This window comes from Somniosus microcephalus, chromosome 7, assembly GCF_052327205.1.
Source record: "Somniosus microcephalus isolate GS21.2 chromosome 7, FLI_Smic_1.0, whole genome shotgun sequence".
Taxonomy (NCBI): Eukaryota; Metazoa; Chordata; class Chondrichthyes; order Squaliformes; family Somniosidae; genus Somniosus; species Somniosus microcephalus.
In genome coordinates, this window is record NC_140993.1 from 92,959,600 (window position 1) to 92,984,397 (window position 24,798).

The window sequence follows — 24,798 nt, forward strand, 5'->3', positions numbered from 1 at the left end:
GTCTGGCAAGTCTACTGATGTGCCCATTTCTGAGGGACACCGGGCTCGAACTCAACTCCATTTCAAACTACAACAGCAATTAGAACAAATGCTTCGCCGTTTTGAGCAAGAGTTGAATGCAACGAAAGAGTTCTTTGATATAGAGTTGGAGAATCTGGAAAGACAACAGAAGCAGCTGATGGAGAAAATGGAGCAGGAGCACACAAAACGTCTGATGTCAGAGGAGTTAACGGTCAGCCAACTCCTGCATATGCTGAAGGACAGGACTCTGAAATGGGAAAAACTTGAACATGAACTTCAATATTCAAACGAAAGGGGTTCGGAGCTCTCAAAGGTTATTGGAAGAGCTGAGGTGGCAACACAGACTGAGATGACTGCAACAGAGCAGCCCTTGGATGCCAAAAGTACGCTGACTCACGTCAACGTAGAACAACAGACCGCTGAAACAGCTGCTCCGGTAGAGGGATTGCATAGTCCGATCAATCAATCTCCAAAGGAAGTTGAAGTATTAAAATCACAAATGAGGTCACTAGTAAACGACTTGCTGAAAGCCCAGAAAAAGCTGGATGCAGAGGTACACATGAAGAAGTCTCTTCAGGAAAGATGTCTGGATTTGGAACAAGAGCTGGCTAACGTCCAGCTAGGTATGGAGGAAATAGACGACCCTCTCACTGGTCTAGCTCAGGACGACACCGAATATTACGATGTCCTGTCCTGCCCAGCTTGTAACTTCGACTCCCAAAGTGCAGAAATCATGGAGGAGCACCAAAAGTCTACGGAACATCGGGAGAAGCTGGCTCTACGACGGAAACAGGAGGAAGAGAAGGAGGAACTGCGCATGCAGCTGGCAGCTGTGGCAGCTGACAATGGAGCCCAGAGAGTCTCCAAGAAGCAGAAAAGGAAAAGTAAAAACAGAAGATGACCCATCTGAACCATTATCACCTCTACCAGATCACACACGTGGTCCCTCCGAACGGAGCCAATTCAGTTCGGAAGTTCAAACTGTTAAATCCATGGAAGGACTATTGAATGAGTCACTCTAGCAACGTGAACCGACTACACCACAGAGATTGAATCTGTGAACTGTTTTTGACATGAAGTTATCTATGTATCTATGTTATTCTGTTATGTAAACCTGAAGTTATATATGTATATATGTTATTACGTTATGTTAAATGGGGAGATGACTGTAAAGCTAGGAAGGGAGGAATGTTGTGTATGTAATATGTGTGCTACTTTGAACCTATGGACAGGACTGCACTACTTCTTGGGCGTAGTGATACGCAGTACCACTCCTGGCCATAGGGGTATAAATAGTACTGTGGGTACTGATTCCCCTCAGTTCCCGCCTGTGGGCATGAAGTAAAGACCTATGTGCAGTCCCTACCTCCAACCAGTAAAGGCCTGTTTGAGTTATACGTTTAAGTCTTTGTGTTAATTGTTCAATACAATACACATACTTAACACAAAGAAGGTTCACTCGGTTAATCCCGGGGATGAGGGGATGGACATATGAGGAGAGGTTGAGTAGATTGGGACTCTACTCATTGGAGTTCAGAAGAATGAGAGGCGATCTTATTGAAACATATAAGATTGTGAAGGGGTTGGATCGGGTGGAAGCGGGGAAGATGTTCCCGATGATGGGTGAAACTAGAACTAGGGGGCATAGTCTTAGAATAAGGGGCTTCTCTTTCAAAACTGAGATGAGGAGGAACTACTTCACTCAGAGGGTGGTAGGTCCATGGAATATGCTGCCCCAAAAAGCTGTAGAAGCTACATCATTACATAAATTTAAAACAGAAATAGACAGTTTCCTAGAAGTAAAGGGAATTAAAGGTTACGGGGAGCGGGCAGGAATTTGGACATGAGTCTAGGTTCGGATCGGTCATGGCCCTGTGGGTAGCGGAGCGGGCCCAGGGGCCGTGTAGCCTGATCCTGCTCCTATTTCGTGTGTCTAATTCTGTTAGATTCAGGAGATGGTTCTGTGATAGTGGATTGGCGGTTAGGATCAGATTAGCCATGATCTTATTGAATGGCGGAGCAGGCTCGAGGGGCCGATTGGCCTACTCCTGCTCCTATTTCTTATGTTCTTATGTTCTTATGTTCTTATTGCAGGGCTCCTCCAGAGCGGTCCAGGCAGTGGAAGCTTTGTTTTAGCACCCAAATTGTCTGCTCGATGACATTCCATGCGGCAGCATGGCTTTCATTGTATGCATGCTGCCCACATCTGCTTAGCTTGTGCATCAAAGTCATGTATTAGTAAAAAAGTATTAGTATTAGTAAAAAAATAGTGCTGGAGAAATTAATGGGACTGAAAGCTGATAAATCCCCAGGGCTTGATAATCTGTATCCCAGAGTACTAAAAGAGGTAGCCATGGAAATAGTGGATGCATTGGTTGTCATCTTCCAAAATTCTATAGATTATGGAACAGTTCCTGCAGATTGGAAGGTGGCAAATGTAACCCCACTATTTAAAAAAGGAGGGAGAGAAAACAGGGAACTACAGACCGGTTAGCCTAACATCAATAGTAGAGAAAATGCTAGAGTCTATTATAAAGGATGTGATAACAGGACACTTAGAAAATATCAACGGGAATAGACAAAGTCAACATGGATTTATGAAAGGGAAATCGTGTTTGACAAACCTACTGGAGTTTTTTGAGGATGTAAGAATAAACTAGGGAGAACCAGTGGATGTGATGTATTTGGATTTTCAGAAGGCCTTTGATAAAGTCCCACATAAGAGGATAGTGTGCAAAATTAAAGCACATGGGATTGGAGGTAATATACTGGCATGGATTGAAAATTGGTTTACAGACAGGAAACAGAGAGTAGGAATAAATGGGTCTTTTTCGGGGTGGCAGCCGGTGACTAGTGGGGTACTGCAGGGATCAGTGCTTGGGCCCCAGCTATTCACAATATATATCAATGATTTGGATGAGGGAACCAAATGTAATATTTCCAAGTTTGCTGACGACATGAAACTAGGTGGGATTGTGAGTTGTGAGGAGGATGCAAAGAGGCTTCAAGGCGATTTAGACAAGTTGAGTGAGTGGGCAAATACATGGCAGATGCAGTAGAACGTAGATAAATGTGAAGTTATCCACTTTGGTAGGAAAAACAGAAAGGCAGAGTATTATTTAAATGGTGATAGATTGGGAAATGTTGATGTACAAAGGGACCTGGGTGTCCTTGTACACCAGTCACTGAAAGCAAACATGCAGGTGCAGCAAGCAGTTAGGAAGGCAAGTGGTATGTTGGCCTTCACTGCAAGAGGATTTGAGTACAGGAGCAAGGATGTCTTACTACAGTTATACAGGGCCTTGGTGAGACCAGACCTAGAGTAGTGTGCAGTTTTGGTCTCCTTACCTAAGAAAGGATATACTTGCCATAGAGGGAGTGCAGTTTAGGTTCACCAGACTGATTCCTGGGATGGCAGGACTGTCGTATGAGGAGCGATTGGGTTGACTAGGCCTGCATTCACTAGGTTTTAGAAGAATGAGAGGGGATCTCATGGAATTGTATAAAATTCTGACAAGGCTGGACAGACTGGATGCAGGGAGGATGTTTCCCCTGGCTGGGGGGTCTAGAACAAGGGGTCACAGTCTCAGGAAAGGGGGTAGGACATTTAGGACTGAGATGAGGAGTATTTTCTTCACTCAGAGGATGGTGAACCTGTGGAATTCTCTATCAGAGACAGCTGTGGAGGCCAAGTCACTGAATATATTTAAGAAGGAGATAGATAGATTGCTAGACATAAAAGGCATCAAGGGGTATGGGGAAAGAGCGGGAATATGGTATTGAGATAGAGGATCAGCCATGATCATATTGAATGGCGGAGCAGGCTCGAAGGGCCGAATGGCCTACTCCTGCTCCTATGTTTCTATGAGCCAGGTGGTCAGCAGATAGCCCTTGTCATCCAGTAGCCACCCTCTGGTTTGTCGTGGTGACTCAACTGTGGATGGTACAGTGGACTGCTGCAGAATGAAGACATCATGACTGCTGCCAGGATACCGAACATTGTCTTGCATGATGCGCTGAATATGGTCGCACACCAGCTGGACACTGAAGGAGTGGAATCCCTTCTGGTTGTGGTACATCTCCGAATTCACATGTGGCACCCGCAAAGCAACGTGTGTGCAGTCAATGGCACCCTGCACCATGGAGAAGCCTGCTATCCTGACCACGCCACGTGCTCGCTCTGCCTGCTTCCCTCTGGCAAGAGAGAATGAAATGTATTCACCTCTTTTCGCATACACAGTGATCTCCCCTATGCAACAGTGCACGGCAAACAGGAATATGCTGTGAATATCACCTGCTCCAGCCTGACCAGAGCCTGAATCATAAAAAATAATTGCCACGCTCACGTTCACAACCCTTGGCAATGCCGCCCTCGCCCTGCTCTGAGGTTGCGGTTCTGCCTGCAAAAGGTGGCAGATTTCAGTGAGTGCCTCCTTAGTGAAGCGGAAACGTCATATACACTGTTCCTCACTGAGGTTGAGGTCGGAGAATTTCTCACTGAAGACCCTGGGTGGATATGGCCTCCTGCTGAGTGTCCTTCTCCCCCTCCTCCCTGCAGCTTGTTTTCCTCTGAGTCACCTTTGCTCATTTTCCCTGTCATGCTGCAGGCCAAGGGGGATACAAACGACTGCACCCACGTCCAGGAGCAACTGGTCTGAGCAGAAGCCTTGAAGTAACTGCCACACCCTTCCCTGGCGACTTCAGCAACCTCAAATAAGATAAAAAACCAACAAATACTTCTACAACCTCACCAAGAGCCAGTAGAAATCAATCAGCAACTAACCTGAAAACAGTTGATGATCCCTTTAAATAGCACTGGTGGAGGGCCCTTCCTGCTGCTGTACGCATGTTCAACTGTGCATGTTTAAGAGAGGGCATTGGCTGGAGCATTGAGGTTGAAAATGACAGCGCTGACGTCAATCAGCCTTACACACTGAGTGACGCCACGATCTGCCTACTCTGCATACTTCCGGCACATGCTCCCAGCTCCCCCGCTAATGACCTCACCAAAATGGCGGCTGGTGTGGCTTGCACCAGAAGTGTGTGCGTGCGATGTGGACATCATTTTGGACTCAAAATGACACCTGTAGCACCAAAAAATGAAGCATTCTGAATTTTGCGGCACTAGTGTCTATAGACATGTTGGGCAAGAAATTCGGCCCCTTTGCGCCTGCCATTAGCGCCTCTGGGGTCGCAAAGGGTTTATTGCCCGGGGGGATGTGAAAAAAGCGCCTCCCGAGAAATTCAGTGGGGCGTTGCTGAGGCACTACCTGATAGCGCTGTGCCCCTGCCTGGAGCACTCTGGGCCGCGGCGCCGCTGGCGATGATGTCATCACCGTGTGCTCGACTGCTTAGCGTCCTGCCGTGTCTCCTTACCGCATCGCGGCAGAAATTCAGCTGCCGTGGGCGATGTCAGCGCCAGCCTCACAGGTCGCAAACCAGGCCGACCCCCGCTTGCAGGGCAGTACTTAAAGGGGCGGTACAGCCGTGACCCGCACCGCCATCATCTTTTTTTGGCCTGCCTCCAGGTCAGCCCTCTGTAGTTGGCCATGACATGGTCCTGGCCGCCATCGCACAACCCGGCAGCGCCCCAACATCATCTAGGTTACTGCCCCACCAGGAAATGGAGCGCTGGAGATTGTGCTCTACTTCCTGTGCAGGGCGGTAAGCCAAATTTAGCGGCCGGGGCAGTACTTCCGCACTAAATGGGACGTAACCGAATTTTGCGACCGTTGAATGACAACAAGATCTTTAAAGGTACTGACAGTGAGAACAGCCAGACACAGAAGTTAACGATCAGAAATAAATATGCTTCAGTATATAGATCCTGTTCCCTAGTTGTAATCTGTTGGTGAATTAATTTTGATGCCGAAGGGATGCAAACAGATCTATCAATGCTTAGTCCTAAGTTGTTTGTAAGATGCGTAAACGCAAAATATGAAGGCAAAAGGAGAACAATTTTTAGTTTGGTGTAGCTGCACAGAGAAAATTCTTTTGAAACATTGATATTCAGTGGAAATAATGATAAAGGGAGCAAAGCCAACATACCAACACAATCATTGGTTACTTTGGGAGAGTCCCAATTTTTGCTACTTACTGAGGTGATTTTAACTTGGCCCGCTTGGCGGAAATAGGGCAGTAATTTTTTTAAATTATTCGTTTAAGGGATGTGGGTGTCACTGCCCTTGAGAAGGTGGTGGTGAGCCGTGTTCTTGAACCGCTGCAGTCCGTGTAGTGAAGGTACTCCCACAGTGCTGTTAGGTAGGGAGTTCCAGGATTTTGACCAAGCGGCGATGAAGGATTGGCGATATATTTTCAAGTCAGGATGGTGTGTGACTTGGAGGGGAACTTGGAGGTGGTGGTGCTCCCATGCGCCTGCTGCCCTTGTCCTTCTAGGTGGTAGAAGTCGCGGGTTTGGGAGGTGCTGCCGAAGAAGCCTTGGCGAGTTGCTGCAGTGCATCTTGTAGATGGTACACACTGCAGCCACGGTACGCCGGTGGTGGAGGGAGTGAATGTTTAAGGTGGTAGATGGGGTGCCAATCAAGTGGGCTGCTTTGTCCTGGATGGTGTCAAGCTTCTTGAGTGTTGTTGGAGCTGCACTCATTCAAGCAGGTGGAGAGTATTCCATCACTCTCCTGACTTGTGCCTTGTAGATGGTGGAAAGGCTTTGGGGAGTCAGGAGGTGAGACACTCGCTGTAGAATACCTAGGGCTAGATTTTCAGTTGCTTGCGCCAGCAGTTAGCGCCTTAAGAGAAGTGATTTTCGGGCGCTATGCGTGTAGCGCCCGGGCGCAGCGCAGTTTGCGCCCCGCCCCAAATTAAGTTGCCCGTTAGCGCCGGCGCAAAGTTTAGCGGCCGCCCGGATGCGCGCGCAGAACATGACGTCACATCCTCGTGCAACGCCCTTTGGCCGCCCCGAATACAAACTTCAGTCGGACCGCCCGATTGTGCGGCTGGCGTCCAGTGCGTTTGTAAAATGGAACGCAACACACCCTGGGGAGCGCAAATTAAAGGGCCCTCCTCCTGCACTATAATGGAAGGAAGCAGTGTGTTCTGAATGGTGTATTTATGTTTCCGGCCACCACCACCACCACCACCACCTCCTCCTCCTCCTCCTCCTCCCCCAGACTCTGCCTTTGCAAAAAACACATGCACCCTTCCCCTTTAAGAGCTCACTGGCACCAGAGTGTCTGCCGTGCGCTGCGCCCGAGCTCGGGCGCAGCGCTCTGCACCGCCGGCTTAGCGCCTAAAGATAGTAGTGGAACGCCTCTTTTAGCGCTCCACCAACCTCTTAGGGCGAAGCCACTGAATTTCCGGCAACGGGGCGCTACTTTGGGGCGGGCGCTAACTTCGGGCGGGCGCTAAGGTTAGCGCCCCAAAACTGTCTATACTGAAAATCTAGGCCCTAGTCTCTGACCTGCTCTTGTTGCCACAGTAATTATGTGGCTGGTCCAGTTCAGTTTCTGGTCAATGGTGACGCCCAGGATGTTGATGGTGGGGGATTCAGCGATGGTAATGCCGTTGAATGTCAAGGGGCGGTGATTAGACTCTCGCTTGTTGGAGATAGTCATTGGCTGGCACTTTTGTGGCTAGAATGTTACCTGCCACTTATTAGCCCCAGCCTGAATGTCATCCAGGTCTTGTTGCATGCGGGCATGGACTGCTTCATTATCTGAGGATTTGTGAATGGCGCTGAACACTGTGCAGTCATCAGCGAACATCCCCATTTCTGACCTTATGTTGGAAGGAAAATCATTGATGAAGCAGCTGAAGATGGTTGGGCCTAGGACACTGCCCTGAGGAACTCCTGCAGCAATGTCCTGGAGCTGTGATGATTGACCTCCAACCACCACAACCATCTTCCTTTGTGCTAGGTATGACTCCAGCCAATGGAGAGTTTTCCCCCTGATTCCCATTGACTTCAGTTTTACTAGGGCTCCTTGATGACACACCCAGTCAAATGCTGCCTTGATGTCAAGGGCAGTCACTCTCACCTCACCTCTGGAATTCAGCTCCTTTGTCTATGTTTGGACCAAGGCTGTAATGAGATCGGGAGCCGAGTGGATTTGGTGGAACCCAAACTGGGCATCAGTGAGCAGGTTATAAGAACATAAGAAGTAGGAGCAGGAGTAGGCCATACGGCCCCTCGGGCCTGCTCCGCCATTCAATCGGATCATGGCTGATCCAAATCTAGACTCACGTCCACTTCCCTGCCCTCTCCCCGTAACCCCTAATTCCCTTATCTGCTAGGAAACTGTCTATCTCCATTTTAAATTTATTTAATGTTGCAGCTTCCACAGCTCTCTGGGGTAGCAAATTCCATAGATTTACTACCCTCTGAGTGAAGAAGTTTCTCCTCATCTCAGTTTTGAAAGGGCAGCCCCTTATTCTTAGATTATGCCCCCTAGTTCTAGTCTCACCCATCAGTGGAAACATCCTCCCTGCATCCACCCAATCAAGCCCCCTCACAATCTTATATGTTTCGATAAGATCGCCTCTCATTCTTCTGCACTCCAATGAGTAGAGGCCCAACCTACTCAACCTTTCCTCATACGTCAACACCCTCATCTCCAGAATCAACCGAGTGAACCTTCTCTGAACCGCCTCGAGAGCAAGTATATCTTTTCTTAAATATGGAAACCAAAACTGCACGCAGTATTCCAGGTGTAGCCTCACCAATACCCTGTATAACTGCAGCAAGACTTCCCTGTTTTTATACTCCATCCCCCTTGCAATAAAAGCCAAGATTCCATTGGCCTTCCTGATCACCTGCTGCACCTGCATACTAACTTTTTGTGTTTCATGCACCAGGACCCCCAGATCCCTTTGTACTGTAGCACTTTGCAGTTTCTCTTCATTTAGATAATAACTTGCTCTTTGATTTTTTCTGCCAAATGCATAACCTCACACTTTCCAACATTATATTGCATCTGCCAAATCTCTGCCCACTCACTTAGCCTGCCTATGTCCTTTTGCAGGTTTTTTATGTCCTCCTCACTCATTGCTTTCCCATCTTTGTATCGTCGGCAAACTTGGATATGTTGCACTCGGTCCCTTCCTCCAAATCATTAATATAGATTGTAAAGAGTTGGGGTCCCAGCACTGACCCCTGCGGAACACCACTAGTTACTGTTTGCCAGCCCGAGAATGAACCATTTATCCCAACTCTTTGTTTTCTGTTAGATAGCCAATCTTTCACCCATGCCAGTATATTACCCCCAATCCCGTGATTTCTTATCTTGATCAGTAATCTTTTGTGTGGTACCTTGTCAAATGCCTTTTGGAAGTCCAAATACACTACATCCACTGGTTCCCCTTTATCCACCCTGTATGTTACATCCTCAAAGAGTTCGAGCAAATTTGTCAAACGTGACTTCCCCTTCATAAAACCATGCTGACTCTTTCCTATTAAATTATGTTTATCCAAATGCTCTGTTACTGTTTCCTTAATAATGGTGAGTAAGTGCTGCTTGATAGCACTGTTGATGACACCTTCCATCATTTTGCTGATCATTGAGAGTAGACTGATGGGGTGGTAATTGGCCAGATTGGATTTGTCCTACTTTTTGTGGACAGGACATACCTGGGCAGTTTTCCACATTGTCGGATAGATGCCAGTGTTGTAGCTGTACTGGAACAGCTTGGCTAGAGGTGCGGCTAGTTCTGGAGCACAAGTCTTCAGCATGATAGCCGGGATGTTGTCGGGGCCCATAGCCTTTGCTGTATCCAGTGCGCTCAGCCATTTCTTGATATCACGTGGAGTGAATCGAATTGGCTGAAGACTGGCTTCTGTGATGGTAGGGACCTCATGTGTAGGCCGATATGGATCATCCACTTGGCATTTCTGGCTGAAGATGGTTGCTGATGCTTCAGCCTTGTCTTTTGCACTCACGTGCTGGGCTCCACCATCATTGAGGATGGGGATATTCATGGAGCCTCCTCCTCCTGTTAGTTGTTTAATGGTCCACCACCATTCACGACTGGATGTGGCAGGACTGCAGAGCTTTGATCTGATCCGTTGATTGAGAGATCGCTTAGCCCTGTCTATAGCATGCTGCTTTTGCTTTTTAGCATGCATGTAGTCCTGTGTTGCAGCTTCCCCAGGTTGGCACCTCATTTTTAGGTACGCCTGGTGTTGCTCCTGGCATGCTCTTCTACACTCCTTACTAAACCAGGGTTGGTCCCCTGGCTTGATGGTAATGGTAGAGTGAGGGATATGCCGGGCCATGAGGTTACAGATTGTGGTGGAATACAATTCTGCTGCTGCTGATGGCCCACAGCGCCTCATGGATGCCCAGTTTTGAGCTGCTAGATCTGTTCTGAATTTATCCCATTTAGCATGGTGGTAGTTCCACACAACACAATGGAGAGTGTCCTCAGTGTGAAGAAAGGGCTTCGTCTCCAGGTAGATTGGTGAGGAAGAGGTCAAGTAAGTTTTTCCCTCGTGTTGGTTCTCTCACCACCTGTCGCAGGCCCAGACTGGCAGCTATGTCCTTCAGGACTCGGCCAGCTCGGTCAGTATTGGTGCTACCGAGCGGTCTTAAAATTGCTGAAGGCCAATCTTATCTTGGCTCGCCTGGTACAAATGGAGTGGTAGCAGCCTTAAAGTAGCTGTGCTGCACTTTTCCCTAATAGATCCCGCCCACCACCATATTTCCCGGTGCCTTCCACTGGCAGCCCAGGCGCCTGCCTGAATGAGGCAGGCGCCTCATCAATTTAAGCAAATTGGGGTCCTATGACGTACATAGGACCCCAATGCAACTTTGAGGGGCAACTGTGTGCCGTCTTCGCTGTGCACGCTCCGCCCAGTTGTACCAGGAGGTGAACCAGAAAAGGTCCCAAAAGCTAAGTACAGGATTATTTTTGTAGAGGAGCCAGGAGGAGCAAGAAAATATTGTGGGCAATTGCCACCATGGGCTCTCCCCTCCGCAATCCGTCACCTCCCCACCCCGACCTACCTTCCTGCTGACCGTCTCAGAGCTGACAAGCTGCAGAGGGGTTCCTGTTCAGGGTGTGCAGTTTGGCGACAGCATGGTAATGAGCCCTCGAAATAGACTGGACACCTCCCCAGCAGGGACGGGCAGGTGGTCCTCCACTGCCCGTCGTTCCATGTCTGGAGTTAAAATCTGCCCCATTAACATTGGATTGGATAGCAGCAATTAGTTACTCATAAGGTAACAAAGTCTTTCATGGGTGAATTGCCATCAAATTTATATGTACACCGAAAACTGACTAAACTCCCACAGTGAGGATAAGATGTACTTGAACCCTCTCAAGGCACAAGATGGGAATAAAATAAAAATGCTGAAATTTGAAATCGTAAACATGACTTATTATGGCTTGCGTGTGTATTCCCTGCAAAGCACTGAAATTAATTGGTTTGAATCATTGTTTCTTTTATGAAATATGAAGACTGGGAGATGGTACAGCACCTTTATTACATGTCACCTTTCTGTCTAAAAACATCAGAACCCCAGAGTTAAGACATCTTGGACCAAACGTCATTGGTTACTCTGAAGTGTGAATGCGTATAAAACTGAAATGATGAAAAACAATTGAAAACAATTTTATTTCTGTAAAACAACATGCTTTTAGACACATTAAATACCCACTCTTATCAAATAAACCAAAGAGTAAAACCTAAGAATCATGGCTCCTGGGACACAAAAGAGTGCCCATTACTCTGAAGTGTCTGGCCCTGAGGCTATACTGTATTGCAAAAGTCTCAGTATCACGACATTGGGATGAGAATTTAAATTTATTTGTGAAAAAGCTTGTAGATTGAAAAATTAAGGCATTTAAACCTAATTCAAACCTAATTCTCACCATAGACTCACCATATGAATCTCCTCATCCTATTTCCTTCTCCCTCCCTCTGATTAGATTTCCAGGGATGTATGAAAAAAACATTCAATAAGTGAAAGTTTAAGATTAAACACCACTGTTGTGATTCCGGCCTTGTCCCCTGCCGTAACTGTGAGAAGTCGTGTCACCATACACACAGTCATGGTATTTTCCTCTTTGCCCATGACATTGTAATTTTAAAAAAAAATCAGGAACTAACCACTAAATATCCAAAAACTCTGATATTCTTAAATTTATCCAGAACCATCTAACTCAGATCATTTGGGATTCAGAATATGATTGTGTTCTTCTCATCCCTATCATCATAGCATTCCAAATTATACTTAGAATAAAACTGACAGCCTTCTCTGCTTCGAGCTTCAGCTGTTGGCATAGTTTGATTTAAAGTAACTATTACATTACGATAAAATTTTTAAGAGCTTGTTATGTAATGAAAGTCACTTTGAGCCATGTATCCTTCCTGACCTGTCAGTGTGACTGATGGTGCTACGCGGGCTTAATTTATCCCAGGGTGACTTGTCCGTTACTGAAGCTTATTTCTACCCACCGGCGTCTGCCTTTTGTTGTTTCTCAATCTTCTCCAGTCTTCCTAGTAAGAAGTCAATTTTGTTTTTGATCTGGGTCAGTTCCTTCTTGATTGTCTGCAGCTCATCTGATTTCACTGGGGACAGAGAAGCGTACATTCCAAATGCATACAATTTCATCTTTGGTTAAAATAAAACAACAATTCCTACAGTTTATTGCCTCAATTTGGCAGAACAGTTCAAAAAAATCTGATCACTGTTGGGTTCTTATGAGATTTGCATTTCCCATCTATTGCGTGTGATGCATATCTACATAGCACTATCACATTGGTTCTTTACCTCTTTTATAGGAATGTAAAGCAGATTTTGCAATGACAAGCGCTTGATTAAAATTTATCAGATGCAATAATATTGTCCTGCATTTTATGACAAATGAGGCTTTCAGAAATATTATATTAGAGCTGATTTAACTCTTTACTGATACAAATCTATACGACTTACATAAAATAGACAAGTAGGTTCATTTGAAAAAAACTGTGCAATAATATTAATAAACAATAACGCGTTCACCATTTCAGAGCTAAATTCGTTGCAATTCTAGGAGTTGAATACAGCAAAATCCTAGCATGTTGTATTAGCTGGTAAAATAGTTACATGATACCTTGGGTTTTATTTCCTTCATTTTTGGAGGCTGAAACTCCCAGGATACGGTCTATCTACATTCAACACACTGACACCGTTTCTTCCATGCAATTACTCTGCAATGGGAAATCAATTGCACCTATGGAGAGATATTCTGCCCATGGCATTATACCGATTTATTGCACAACACACACTAGCACATCAGTTTATAATCATTGCATTAGGCTTGACATCTAAAAAGACTTAAACTTGCTAAAACATATTTACTCTGTCCAGTCTGACACCTCTCTTTTGGCCCAAATCATTTTCAAAGTTAATTGGGGTATTGCGGAATGAATCCAGTTAATCTTGTAGTCTTATTACACTATCATTTTTACTATGAAGGAGTTATTTTTTTCACCAAATGGCTGTTGTCTAATCAAATATTACTACCAAATGAAATATATTCATATCTCAAATATAACATAATTTCCCTAAAAGTTAAATGAGAAAGATACTTCATATTTCAGATGACACAAGCAAAATGGCCTCTTAATTTTTTTTGCTATAGTTCACAGAAGTCAAAGCTTATTTATAAGCATTGTCAATAACAAGAAAACTTAATGCAGGGAACATTAAGCACAAAGTGCATCTCAGTAATTTCAACTGTCAGATGTCAGGTGCATTTACTAAAGACCAATGAGATTTTGGTAGTATTTAGATAACAAAATTCAAATGACATCTTTAAGTCAAACCCTGAAGAAATTTGATTGAAATGTTTCTTTCTTTGATATACTCAGGTAGATGTAGGATGTGCTTGATGCTTATATTGTGTAATTATATTTGTGTTTCAATATGACCTTAGAGCTGAAGGACAATAGCACGTTTAATGTGCTTGTATGACTGTGTGCTGTGCTGAATACAAAGAAGATTTTAGCATTTAATTAACTGAGGGAAATGAAAAGGGACATTGAGGTATGTTTTCCCCTTTTGATTCTAGGTTCATTAACATTCCTATGTTTGAGATTTATTGCTGCTAATGTCCTTCCATGTGAAACTTGCCGAGCTTTCTGTGGGAAGCAATCTTTCACTGCTTTGGCAGCAATGTTAACACCAGAAACGTGTGGCCAATCCTGCCTTCCCTCTGATAATGCTGGCTTCACATTTATCAAACGGTTTAACAGCTGCTTAACTAATGTTCGCGAGACTCGCTGATGCCAACCCAGCTGCATGGACCACAGTTCTGGGACTACCATGTCTCATTTGTGCACTTGGAAAGCTCATTTCATGGATGAGGCTCCATCTCAATTCATGGATGCAGTGCTCAACTGGAAAGAGGCATTTTCAGGCTAACAGAAATCAATATCACCAAGGCCAGATGCCAGCATACCTGGCATGAAGCTGCAAACAGGGTAAACATTGTGTTCCCAAGTTTTGGGGCTACCATGTCCCTGGGCTTGGGAAAATGTACCTATTATTGTCTAGTAAAGATTATTATAAGATCAATGACCAAATTTGTTAATAGAGGTAAATGCAATAATGCAATTAGTAACATGGCATCAGTCATGTCTAACAATAATTTTTCAGTACATATAAAGAAAACAATGCAAAATTACTTTGCAAATGTTAATGCACAGATACAGCGTATATTGCAGTACGATGAGCAATAATGTTAATGCACAGATACAGCGTATATTGCAGCACGATGAGCAATAATGTTAATGCACAGGTACAGCGTATATTGCAGCACGATGAGCAATAATGTTAATGCACAGGTACAGCGTATATTGCAGCACGATGAGCAATAATGTTAATGCACAGGTACAGCGTATATTGCAGTACGATGAGCAATAATGTTAATGCACAGATACAGCGTATATTGCAGTACGATGAGCAATAATGTTAATGCACAGATACAGCGTATATTGCAGCACGATGAGCAATAATATTAATTGTTTGGAATTATGAAATTAAGACTGATGAAGCATCTTGGTGTTTTTGGCTTTTTCTTAATTTAGCTGTTGTTCTTAACTTTCATAGTAATGTGAGTGCAACACTGGAGGGTATTCATGTGGCAGGTGTAAGGACCTTGGTAAAATGGGAGGAGGAACGGTTGGTGTATTGGGGACTGGAGGGATTATTCGAGTGCTCGATGATTTGCTGCCTCACAGCACTAGCAACTGGTGTGATTGGTGGCCCTTGCTCTTTATCAGCATCCTGCTCTTCCTGCTCCTGCACTTCCTCCTCCCCAGGTGTCTCTAGGGGTTGGTCCCTTTGCTCATGAAGGATGTAGCAGACGATGATCCATTTGGAAACTCTGTCAGGGGTGTACTGTAGAACGTCACCAGAATGGTCTGCTTCAGAAGTCAGATGGTCTGCTCCATGAGGCATGGCTCTGATTGTAGCACTCCTTAGTGTCTGTGCCCAGGTTCCTGACAAGAGTCATGAGTCAGGTGGTCAGGGAATACTCCCTGTCCTAAAGCAGCCAGCTCTGACCTGATGATCTTGGTGGAATAGAAGAGATATTCAGGACTAGCACAGGATAAAGACAGCATGACTACTGCCAGTAATCCGGGTAATGACCTGCGTAATGTGCTGCCTGTCATCGCACATGAGCAAAACATCCAGGGAGTGGCATCTCTTTCTGTTGACATGGATCCCTGGGTCTTCACGTGGAGCACATAAGGTATTGTACTTGCAGTCTATAATGCCTTGTACCCATGGGTGCCTGCTAGCCTGGCAAGGCTGCAGCTCCAGGGGGAAGGAGATGAATTGATTCCTCTTGGAGTAAAGCACTTCTGCCATATCTCTGATGCAGCGGTAAACTGCAAACTGGATGATGTTGCTTATGTCACCTGTTCCAGACTGGAATGACCCTGCGGAATCGAAATGAAGGCCCACTGTCACCTTGACAGCTATAGGCAGTGCTGTCCATGCCTTGGTGCAAGGCTCCTGTTGGTACTGCAACAGGTGACACAGCTCAATGAAAGTGTCCCTCGTGAAGTGGAGGTGCCAAACACACTGCTCCTCAGTCAAGTTGTGGTAGAAAATGTGGTTCCTAAATATATCATGGTGTAGGGCCTCTGGTGCCTTCTCCTCCTTCGCCCTCCTCTAGCACCATCTCCTGGTCTGTGCACTTAGCCTTGCTGCTGCTCCTCGTCCTCTACCCGCAATGGTGGACTCAGCAGAACACCCATGATAAGAACAATAGTGCTGAATGCAAAGCACAGAAGCACGTCTGCATCTCAACAACAACAACAACTTGCATTTATATAGCACCTTTAACATAGTAAAAAGTCCAAAGGCGCTTCACAGGAGCGATATCAAACAAAATTTCACACCGAGCCACATAAGGAGATGTTAAGACAGATGGTCAAAGAGGTAGGTTTTAAGGAGCACCTTAAAGGAGGAAAGAGAGGCAGAGAGATTTAGGGAGGCAATTCCAGAGCTTAGGGCCTAGGCAGCTGAAGGCACAGCTGCCAATGGTGGAGCGATTAAAATAGGGGCTGCGCAGGAGATTTGAGGGTTGTAGGGCTGGAGGAGGTTACTGAGATAGGGAGGGGCGAGGCCACGGAGGGATTTGAAAACAAGGATGAGAATTTTAAAATTGAGGCATTGCCGGACAGGGAGCCAATTTGGTCAGTGAGCACAGGGGCGATGGGTAAATGGGACTTGGTGGGAATTAGGGTACGGGCAGCAGAATTTTGGATGGGCCCAAGTTTATGGAGGGTGGAAAATGGGAGGCCAGGAGAGCGTTGCAATAGTCAAGTCTAGAGGTAACAAAGGGATATTCTGAAATATTAGTATTTATATAAACATCACAATATGTGATTTGAAAATATTGAAAATGGCCACTCAAGAAGGCTGAAATTCCATGCAAGAAGTAACAGCCGAAGGGTTAAAGCATCCCTTTTATTGTTACAAAAATTCAAACTGAAATATCAGTGATATAGTAATGAACTCAACTTACATTTTATACTGCATGGAGTTGAATAGAATAACTGATAGTAATCCGTTGAATACGGAATTTACTGGAGTCAGCAGTGGAGCTTTCACAATTTAAATCATAGATTTTTACATCATAGAGGGAGGCTGTTTGGCCCATGATGCCTAGGCCAGCTCTCTGAAAGAAGTATCTACTTGGCCCCATATTCCTGCTAGTAGAATAAGTACTGGCTGGGTCAAAATCCTGGAACTCCCTACCTAACAGCACTGTGGGAGTACCTTCCCCACACGGACTGCAGTGGTTCAAGAAGGCGGTTCATCACCACCTTCTCAAGGGCAATTAGGGATGGGCAATAAATGCTGGCCTTGCCAGCGACACCCACATCCCATAAGTGAGTAAAAAAAACTGTAGCAGCTATGACTGCAGTGAACATTGGGCCAGAAATTCCAGAACGGGGCTTGCAGCGCGTGCAAGCCCCGTATTTGCACTTACCCCGCGCTCCTGCCGATCAGCTTCTGGGACGCCTGAACTTGGAGAAATAGAAAGCACATTCCCGGGCAGCGTATGACGTCACGCCGCCCAGGAGTGCAGCCAGCGCGGACCCAGGAGCGTGCAGTGTAAGTGAGACACGCCCCTTGAGGTCTCAGTTTCACTGGACACGCCCCCAATGTTTCTGTCAAGCTGCTTTGCTTTTTTACATGCAAAGCAGCAGTTTAAATAGGTTTTTGGAAGTTTTTTGAAGATTTTGGTAACTTTTATAAACTTTTTTAAATGTTTACATTATTTTGAGTAATCTGAAGTAGTTTTAAAGAGAATTAAAGCAATTTAAAGACTTTTAAAAACCCTAAAAGAATTTTTTTAATTCCATTTATTTATTTAGCAATGTCGTCGTCATACGTGTCTTCACACTGTTCCCTTTGGGGAACTGTATGAAGTGGTGGAAGGATTTATGGCCATGATTAACGCTCATTCCGTGACCGTAACCATCTTTGAACCAGCCATTAGGGCGGTTAGTCCTATGGCGGGAGGGTTTTACGGGCTCCCACAAGCTATACAAGGAGGGGGGCCACCCACACCCACGGACGCAAATATCCCACTGGATGTCAACCCAGAATTTAGAGCCGGAGCTCCGACTCCACTTGCCGGGACTGTCTGGAGCGGGGTTCAAAACCCTACCCTGATCTGGCCCAGCGGCGGGGATCCTACCGCTATGACAAAGGCCCAATCCGATTAGCAACGTGAAATGGCAGCATAGGGCTCCAGTCACGGGGAGGGAAAAGGCGCAGGAAACGTATGGGTGTCACCTTTTGTGCGGAGTGGGCCTTTTGCGTAGCAGTAAGCATCCCCGCCGCTGGGCCAGAAGGAGTAGGGTTTTGAACCCCACTCCAGACAGTCCCGGCAAGTGGAGTCGGAGCTCCAACTTTAAATTCTGGGTGGACATCCAGCGGGATACTTGTGTCCGTGGGTGTTGGTGGCCCCTCCCCCCTCAGATAGGTTGTGGGAGCCCGTAAAACCCTCCCGCCATAGGACTAACCACCCTAATGGCTGGTTCAAAGATGGTTACGGTCACGGAATGAGCGTTAATCACGGCCATAAATCCTTCCACCACTTCATACAGTTCCCCAAAGGGAACAGTGTGAGGATACGTCCGATGATGACCTCTTGCGCAATGCACCTCCTTGGACCCTCAGTCGCAGATGCGAGGGGGCAAGTCGTGCAAGTGTTAAATTTTTTATTTTATTGACATGTAAAATGTTGGCCCAATAATTCCCTTCCAAATGCGCTAGTACGGTCGGGGTACTTACGCATCTGGCCGGATGAAATGCCGGTTTTCAGCATGCACAGTGCATGTGGGGAAAACCGGCATTTCCTGTCCTCTGAACGAAGGGGTTCAGAGGCAGAACGCGTGCGACTGCACATGCAGCGCGTGCGCAGTATAATTCGCCGCTTTCATTAATGCTTTCAGTGAGGTCCAGTCATTACAACTTACACATGAAAAAAGCATGGGTACAGTTGCTACAGAGGCTGCGGAGGAAGATATTTCTCATCGTGGAGCTTCTGAAAGTATGTATGTCTGTATATATTCCTTTGCGTGTTATGTATATATTCCTTTACTTATGTGTATGAATGTATTATTTAATTATGACTTTCAGAGAAAGTAACTTATTGGAAAATCATAATTAAAAACATACATTCATAGTAAAGGAATATAAAACATACATACATATACGTAAAGGAATATATGTGGACATACATACATAACTCATTCTCACATTCCATTCACACAGCCACAATTGCTCCTTCTACCTACCGTTCTGAAAACCCTTTAAAAAAAAAAAAATTTTAACTTTAAAACTTACTTAAAATTTCTTAAAATAACTTCCCTCCCTTTCCCAAACAAAAATATTGCATTTCAAAAGCTCCACGATAAAATATATCTTCCTCCGCAGCCAATGAACCACTTTACACTTGCTTTTTTTCAGTGTAACTTCTAAGGACTTAACCTCACGGATTTCATGAATGAAATCCACGAAGTTCACTGCGCAAGCGCTGCCTGTGCAGTCGCACGCGCTCGAGGTCTGGAAATGCCGGCGTTCCCCGCATGCGCTGTTCATGCTGAACGCCGGCATTTCCAATGGCCAGAAGCGTGAGTAAGCTGACCGTACTCACGCTTCTGGCCTGGAATTTCTGGCCCATTATGACCTGTCTCCCTCAATCAGTCATCCAAGTGCCACATGTAATAAGCTGACCCATACCCTTTTAGTTTTTCATTTCAAATTTTCTTGAGCCTAGTGTGCTTGCCAGTTATCTCCCTGACTCTTTTGCAATAAATTCAACAGCATGCTAGCAAGTCCCCTTTATTTCATTAATAACATAAAAACTCTTCAGATTCACCTTTATTTCCATTATTAAAATGTATATTTTAACACAATTTAACATCAGCTAAATAATCAATTTTCTTTTCAATCGCTACTGCCTTTATACGTGAAAATCAGCTCCTCTGAGGTCGAGATTTCATCAAACCTAATGGTCAGCTTACCACTTGTGACAGTGAGGTGACTGTGATTGAGGGGGCCAGGTCACAATGTTCATTGCACAGAGGTCAGGCCAGTGCTGCTGCAGTATCTATTGTACTGTCGTTAGAACCCAGATCACCAACATGATATAATTTATACCTGCAGACAATGAAAACATTTTCACTAATTCAATGTGCACGGAAGATCCTTACTTGTTTAGTTTCAATTGTGAGAGACCGATGCCCATGCACTGACTCCGCATGTTTACACTGCTAAAACCAACACCCTTATTCTGACACCAGAATCATGGGCCTACTAAAACTGGGCCTAAGGTTCTGTCACCCAGACAAGGGAGCAGGTTGTATCAGTGTAAATGCTGGGACACTGCATGGACACTGCTCAATCTGAATTAAACAGGCGCCAATGTAGCTGTGCCTTTCATCACTGAGAGATTTCAAAAATGTTCAGCAGTCATTTTAACAATTCTGGTAAATGAATTAGGTTGAAATATCTCAAGGAAATAAAAAAAAAGTACTTCTAACAGGTCTTCACATACATCTTGCACAATTTCCATAATATTTTACATCACTACCTTGCAGAAAAATGGGAAAGAGTGAATGAACGCACAAACTGATGTCAGTGTTAAAGAGGCATGGGCCCCAAAACCCCTAGGCGTCTGCTTTAGCAGTCCCAGTGCAGCAGACCAGAACCCCTGTCCACACATGCTGATAGCCAGACTCTGCCACAAATTTCAGGGATGGGCACATCTGCAGTGCCTAACCTGAACAGACGGCCGGAATATCAGGCTGACACAATGCTGCTCTGAGAGGAGGCCTGGTGAGAGCCCAAAAATTTCTTTGCTTTACATCTTCTGCTGCAAATGGAGCAAGTGGGGGTACAGTAGCACAGTGGTTATGTTACTGGACTAGTAATCCAGAGGCCTGGACTAATGATCCAGAGACATGAGATCAAATTCCACCATGACAGCTGGGGAATTTAAATTCAGTTAATTAAATAAATCTGGAATAAAAAGCAAGGGGCCAATTTTAACTCAGGTGCGGGGAATTGTCGGGTTCCCCGAATTTAGTGTTTCCCACACGGATCTAAATGGGTCTGTGAGATTGATGCAATTTTAACTCAATTGGCCAATTGATTTCCAACGTGTGGGAACCCTTAGCAATTGAGTATTTCCAGTCAGAAAGTCGCAGAATATGACGTCATCATTGCTGCTGCTTTTAGGGCCCACAGCAAGCCTTGCATCTTCTGCAGGCTTCCAAACTTTACCATTAAGATGGCACAGGAGCCTGCAGGAGCAACGGCCAGTGGGAGGGCAAGAGCTGCCCCAAAATTTGATGAGGCTTCACTCCAGGTATTGCTGGATGGTGCAAAGGCCCACAGGGAGGTCCTGTTCCCTTCTTCAGGGAGGAAGAGGCCTCCCAGTCTGACCAAGGCTGTGTGGCTACAGGTTGCTGGGGAAGTCAACTCCTTGGGGCTCACACGGCGCACCTGGATACAGCGCAGGAAAAGATTCCATGACCTTCATCGTACTGGAAAAGTAAGTATGAAGTTTCCATCACCCTCAATCTGATCCCCATTGCCTTTCCTCACCAGCACTCAGCTTTAGCAATCTCTTCCTCCACATGGTGGCATAGTGGTTAGCACTGTTGCCTCACAGAGCCAGGGACCCGGGTTCGAATCCGGCCTCGGGTGACTGTCTGTGTGGAGTTTGCACATTCTCCCCGTGTTTGCATGGGTTTCCTCCGGGTGCTCCGGTTTCCTCCCACAGTCCAAAGATGTGCGGGTTAGGATGATTGGCTATGATAAAATTGACCCTTAGTGTTAGGGGGATTAAATACGTGGGGTTACGGGGATAGGGTGGGATATGTGTTGGTGTAGGGGTTACGGGGATCGGGTGGGATATGTGTCGGTGCAGGCTCGATGGGCCGAAGTGGCCTCTATCTGCATTGTGGGGTTTCTGTGATTTCTGTGATCCCACTTGACACTCACATCCATGCACCCTTAGCCATTCCCTCTCTCTCTATGCTCACATTCATCTAACTATTCCACCATGCAGCCATCACACTCCCTCTCACTCTGATGCTTTGAACACAACTGACAACACACAGGGAGGGCCCTTGGTCTTGCAACCTCATTCCATCTTTGTCTCCTTCTAAGTATCTATGCTATGCAATCTCTGCACTCACTCCTTCATTCTCACTCAACCTCCACTTGTCTCCCTCATTGCAGGAAAAGAGAGCTCACAACAGGAGAGAGCGAGCCAGGACAGGAGGAGGGCTACCCTCATTAGCCCAGCTCACCCCCTGGGGGGAAGCCGTCCTGGAGATTGTCGGGGCTGACAGAGATGCGGAAGTTGGGGAAGGACAGACAGGTGCATCCCCGCAAGCTGGTGACAGAATAGATTTCCATCTCTCTCATTGGCATTGCATGAGTCGCTGATAATGATTCTGAAGCTACATCATATGGACTTATGATCATCTGCAAAATGCAATGTGCATGTAACCTTGGCATCACATCTCTAACTTTTTCCTTGACTCCCCCACAGGACCATCGAGAGCCCCCGTCCCCAGTGTGCAGAAGGAAGAGCCTGAGATGCCAGACTCCTCAGAGGAATCTGCAACCTCTGAGGGCGCAGCGTCAGCAGAAATAAGCACACCCAGCACCAGCGCAGACACTCACACCTCGGTGGGACCTTCGGGACATAGAGTAGAGTTGTCACCTGGTGTGTCACAGCTCACAAGTGAGCATCAGCAGATTGTGGAGACAGGGACAGCAGTGGAGTCCTCGTCGGAGGGCGCAGGACTCTGCCAGCTCGGCTCAGCTGCATGTCGACCCTCTGCCTCTGGGACCCTCTGCCTCTGGGTCCATCCGTAAGATCAGAGGTGATGGAACTCCATGCACAGATGCAGGAGTCTCTGGCAGGTTTTGTCTCCAGGGTCACTGCGAGTGTGGAGCGAATGGAGGAGTCCATAGTGAACATGAGCAGATCCTTTGTGGAGTCAGTGGCGCATGAACGCATGAACACGGAAAGGATGGCTACCTACGTGGAAATGATTGCTGCCTCCGTGGTAAGGCTGGCTACCGTAGAGGAGAGGATGGCTACGGTAGAGGAGAGGAGGGCTACGGTCATGGAGGAGGTTAGTTGCCAGGGTATGGAAAACATGGTGAGTGTTCAGAATAGAATGCCATCTCTTGAGGAGCGATGGGCATCTATTGAACAGAGAAACCAGACCTTCATGGAAGTCCTTCTGAGTAGGACTGCCATTGCAGATACAGGTCCCCATGGCTCCCCTGATGTGCAGCAAGGTGCTCTCAAGCCACTTGCAGGCGCTGAGGGGGACCTGACCCATGAGAGGGAGGTTGGTGGCAGACCTCAAGGAAGTGGGGGCTCCTCTTCAAGCGCTCACACTTCCATGCCACTGCAGAGCCCTCAGTCAGAGCCCCGCCGGAGTCCACACCCAACTGAGATAGACGTCTCAACTCCTGCACAGCCGCAGGAGCAGCAGACTGCTGATGAGCCCTCACAGGCTCGCCACCCCAGAGGACGCCCGCCAAAGGTGTCGAGACAGGAGCAGCAGGAAAGTGAGCAAGGGGCCTCCACATCTGCTGAAGCCACAGGGGAACCATTACATAGGAGCATGCGTAAGAGGAAAATAAAGCACAAATAGTCACAAGGGTAGTCACTTGGGTGAAATGTGTATTTTGTAAAAATGCCATCAGTTGTTTGTTTTGAATAAAAATTCTGATGGCAACTGCTACAGTTCTGGCGTGTGTCATTTCGCAAATGGGGCTTTCACATTGAGGGCTTAGGATTACAACAGTTGTCAGGATGTTGGTCAAATAGCTCGGAATCCGCAGGGTTTGGACATTGTCGATGCTCAGGTAAGAAGCTGCAAGGCAAAACAGTTTGATTTACTAGGCTAAGCAAATCTGGCCAGGATGAGTTTCTGGCATCCTGGGCAGCAATGTTTGATTGGTTGGGGAATGGCACTCAAAGGGTTGACGGTGGATAGGCAATGGCAAACATTCAAAGACCGAATGGATGAGCTACAGAATTTGTTCATCACAGTTTGGCATAAAAATAAAACAAAAAAGGTGACTCAACCGTGGCTAACAAGGGAAATTAGGGATAGCATAAGATCCAAGGAGAGGACATATAAATTGGCCAGAAAAAGCAATAATCCTGAGGATTGGGAGCAGTTTAGGAGTCAACAAAGGAGGACAAAGGGATTAATTAAGAAAGGGAAAATAGAATATGAGAGTAAGCTTGCAAGGAACATAAAAACTGACTGTAAAAGCTTTTATAGATATGTGAAGAGAAAAAGATTGGTGAAGTCAAGCGTAGGTCCCTCACAGTCAGAATCAGGGGAATTTATAATGGGAAACAAGGAAATGGCAGACCAACTAAATACATACTTTGGTTCTGTCTTCACAAAGGAGGACACAAATAACCTCCCAGAGATGCCGGGGAACATAGGGTCTGATGAAAGGGAGGAACTGAAAGAAATCAGTATTTGTAGGGAAATGGTGTTTGGAAAATTGATGGGACTGAAGGCCGATAAATCCCCAGGGCCTGATGGTCTACATCCCAGGGTACTTAAGGAGGTGGCCCTAGAGATAGTAGGTGCATTGCTGGTCATCTTCCAGAACTCGATAGACTCTGGAACAGTCCCCATGGATTGGAGGGTAGCTAATGTTACCCCACTATTCAAAAAAGGTGGTAGAGAAAAAGCGGGGAATTATAGACCGGTAAGCCTGACATCGGTAGTGAGGAAAATGCTAGAGT

At 46.1% G+C, this 24,798-nt stretch overlaps 1 protein-coding gene across 10 annotated transcripts in view; it reads right to left on the reverse strand.

The window, feature by feature from the left end:
* Positions 1 to 24,798, reverse strand: part of LOC147114800 (RNA-binding Raly-like protein) — an 859,876-nt gene that overhangs the window by 114,635 nt on the left and 720,443 nt on the right. For 9 of the 10 annotated variants that reach the window (XR_015078991.1, XM_085992749.1, XM_085992753.1 and 6 more), the window contains one exon: positions 12,434 to 12,547. Coding sequence is in view for 8 of the 10 variants with exons in the window: in XM_085992749.1 (XP_085848875.1) it covers positions 12,434 to 12,547 (114 nt within the window). In the remaining 2 variants the exon portion in view is untranslated. Of the gene's footprint in view, positions 1 to 12,433; positions 12,548 to 13,071; positions 13,192 to 24,798 lie in introns of those variants that run through there. The other variant, XR_015078992.1, reaches the window with a different exon arrangement.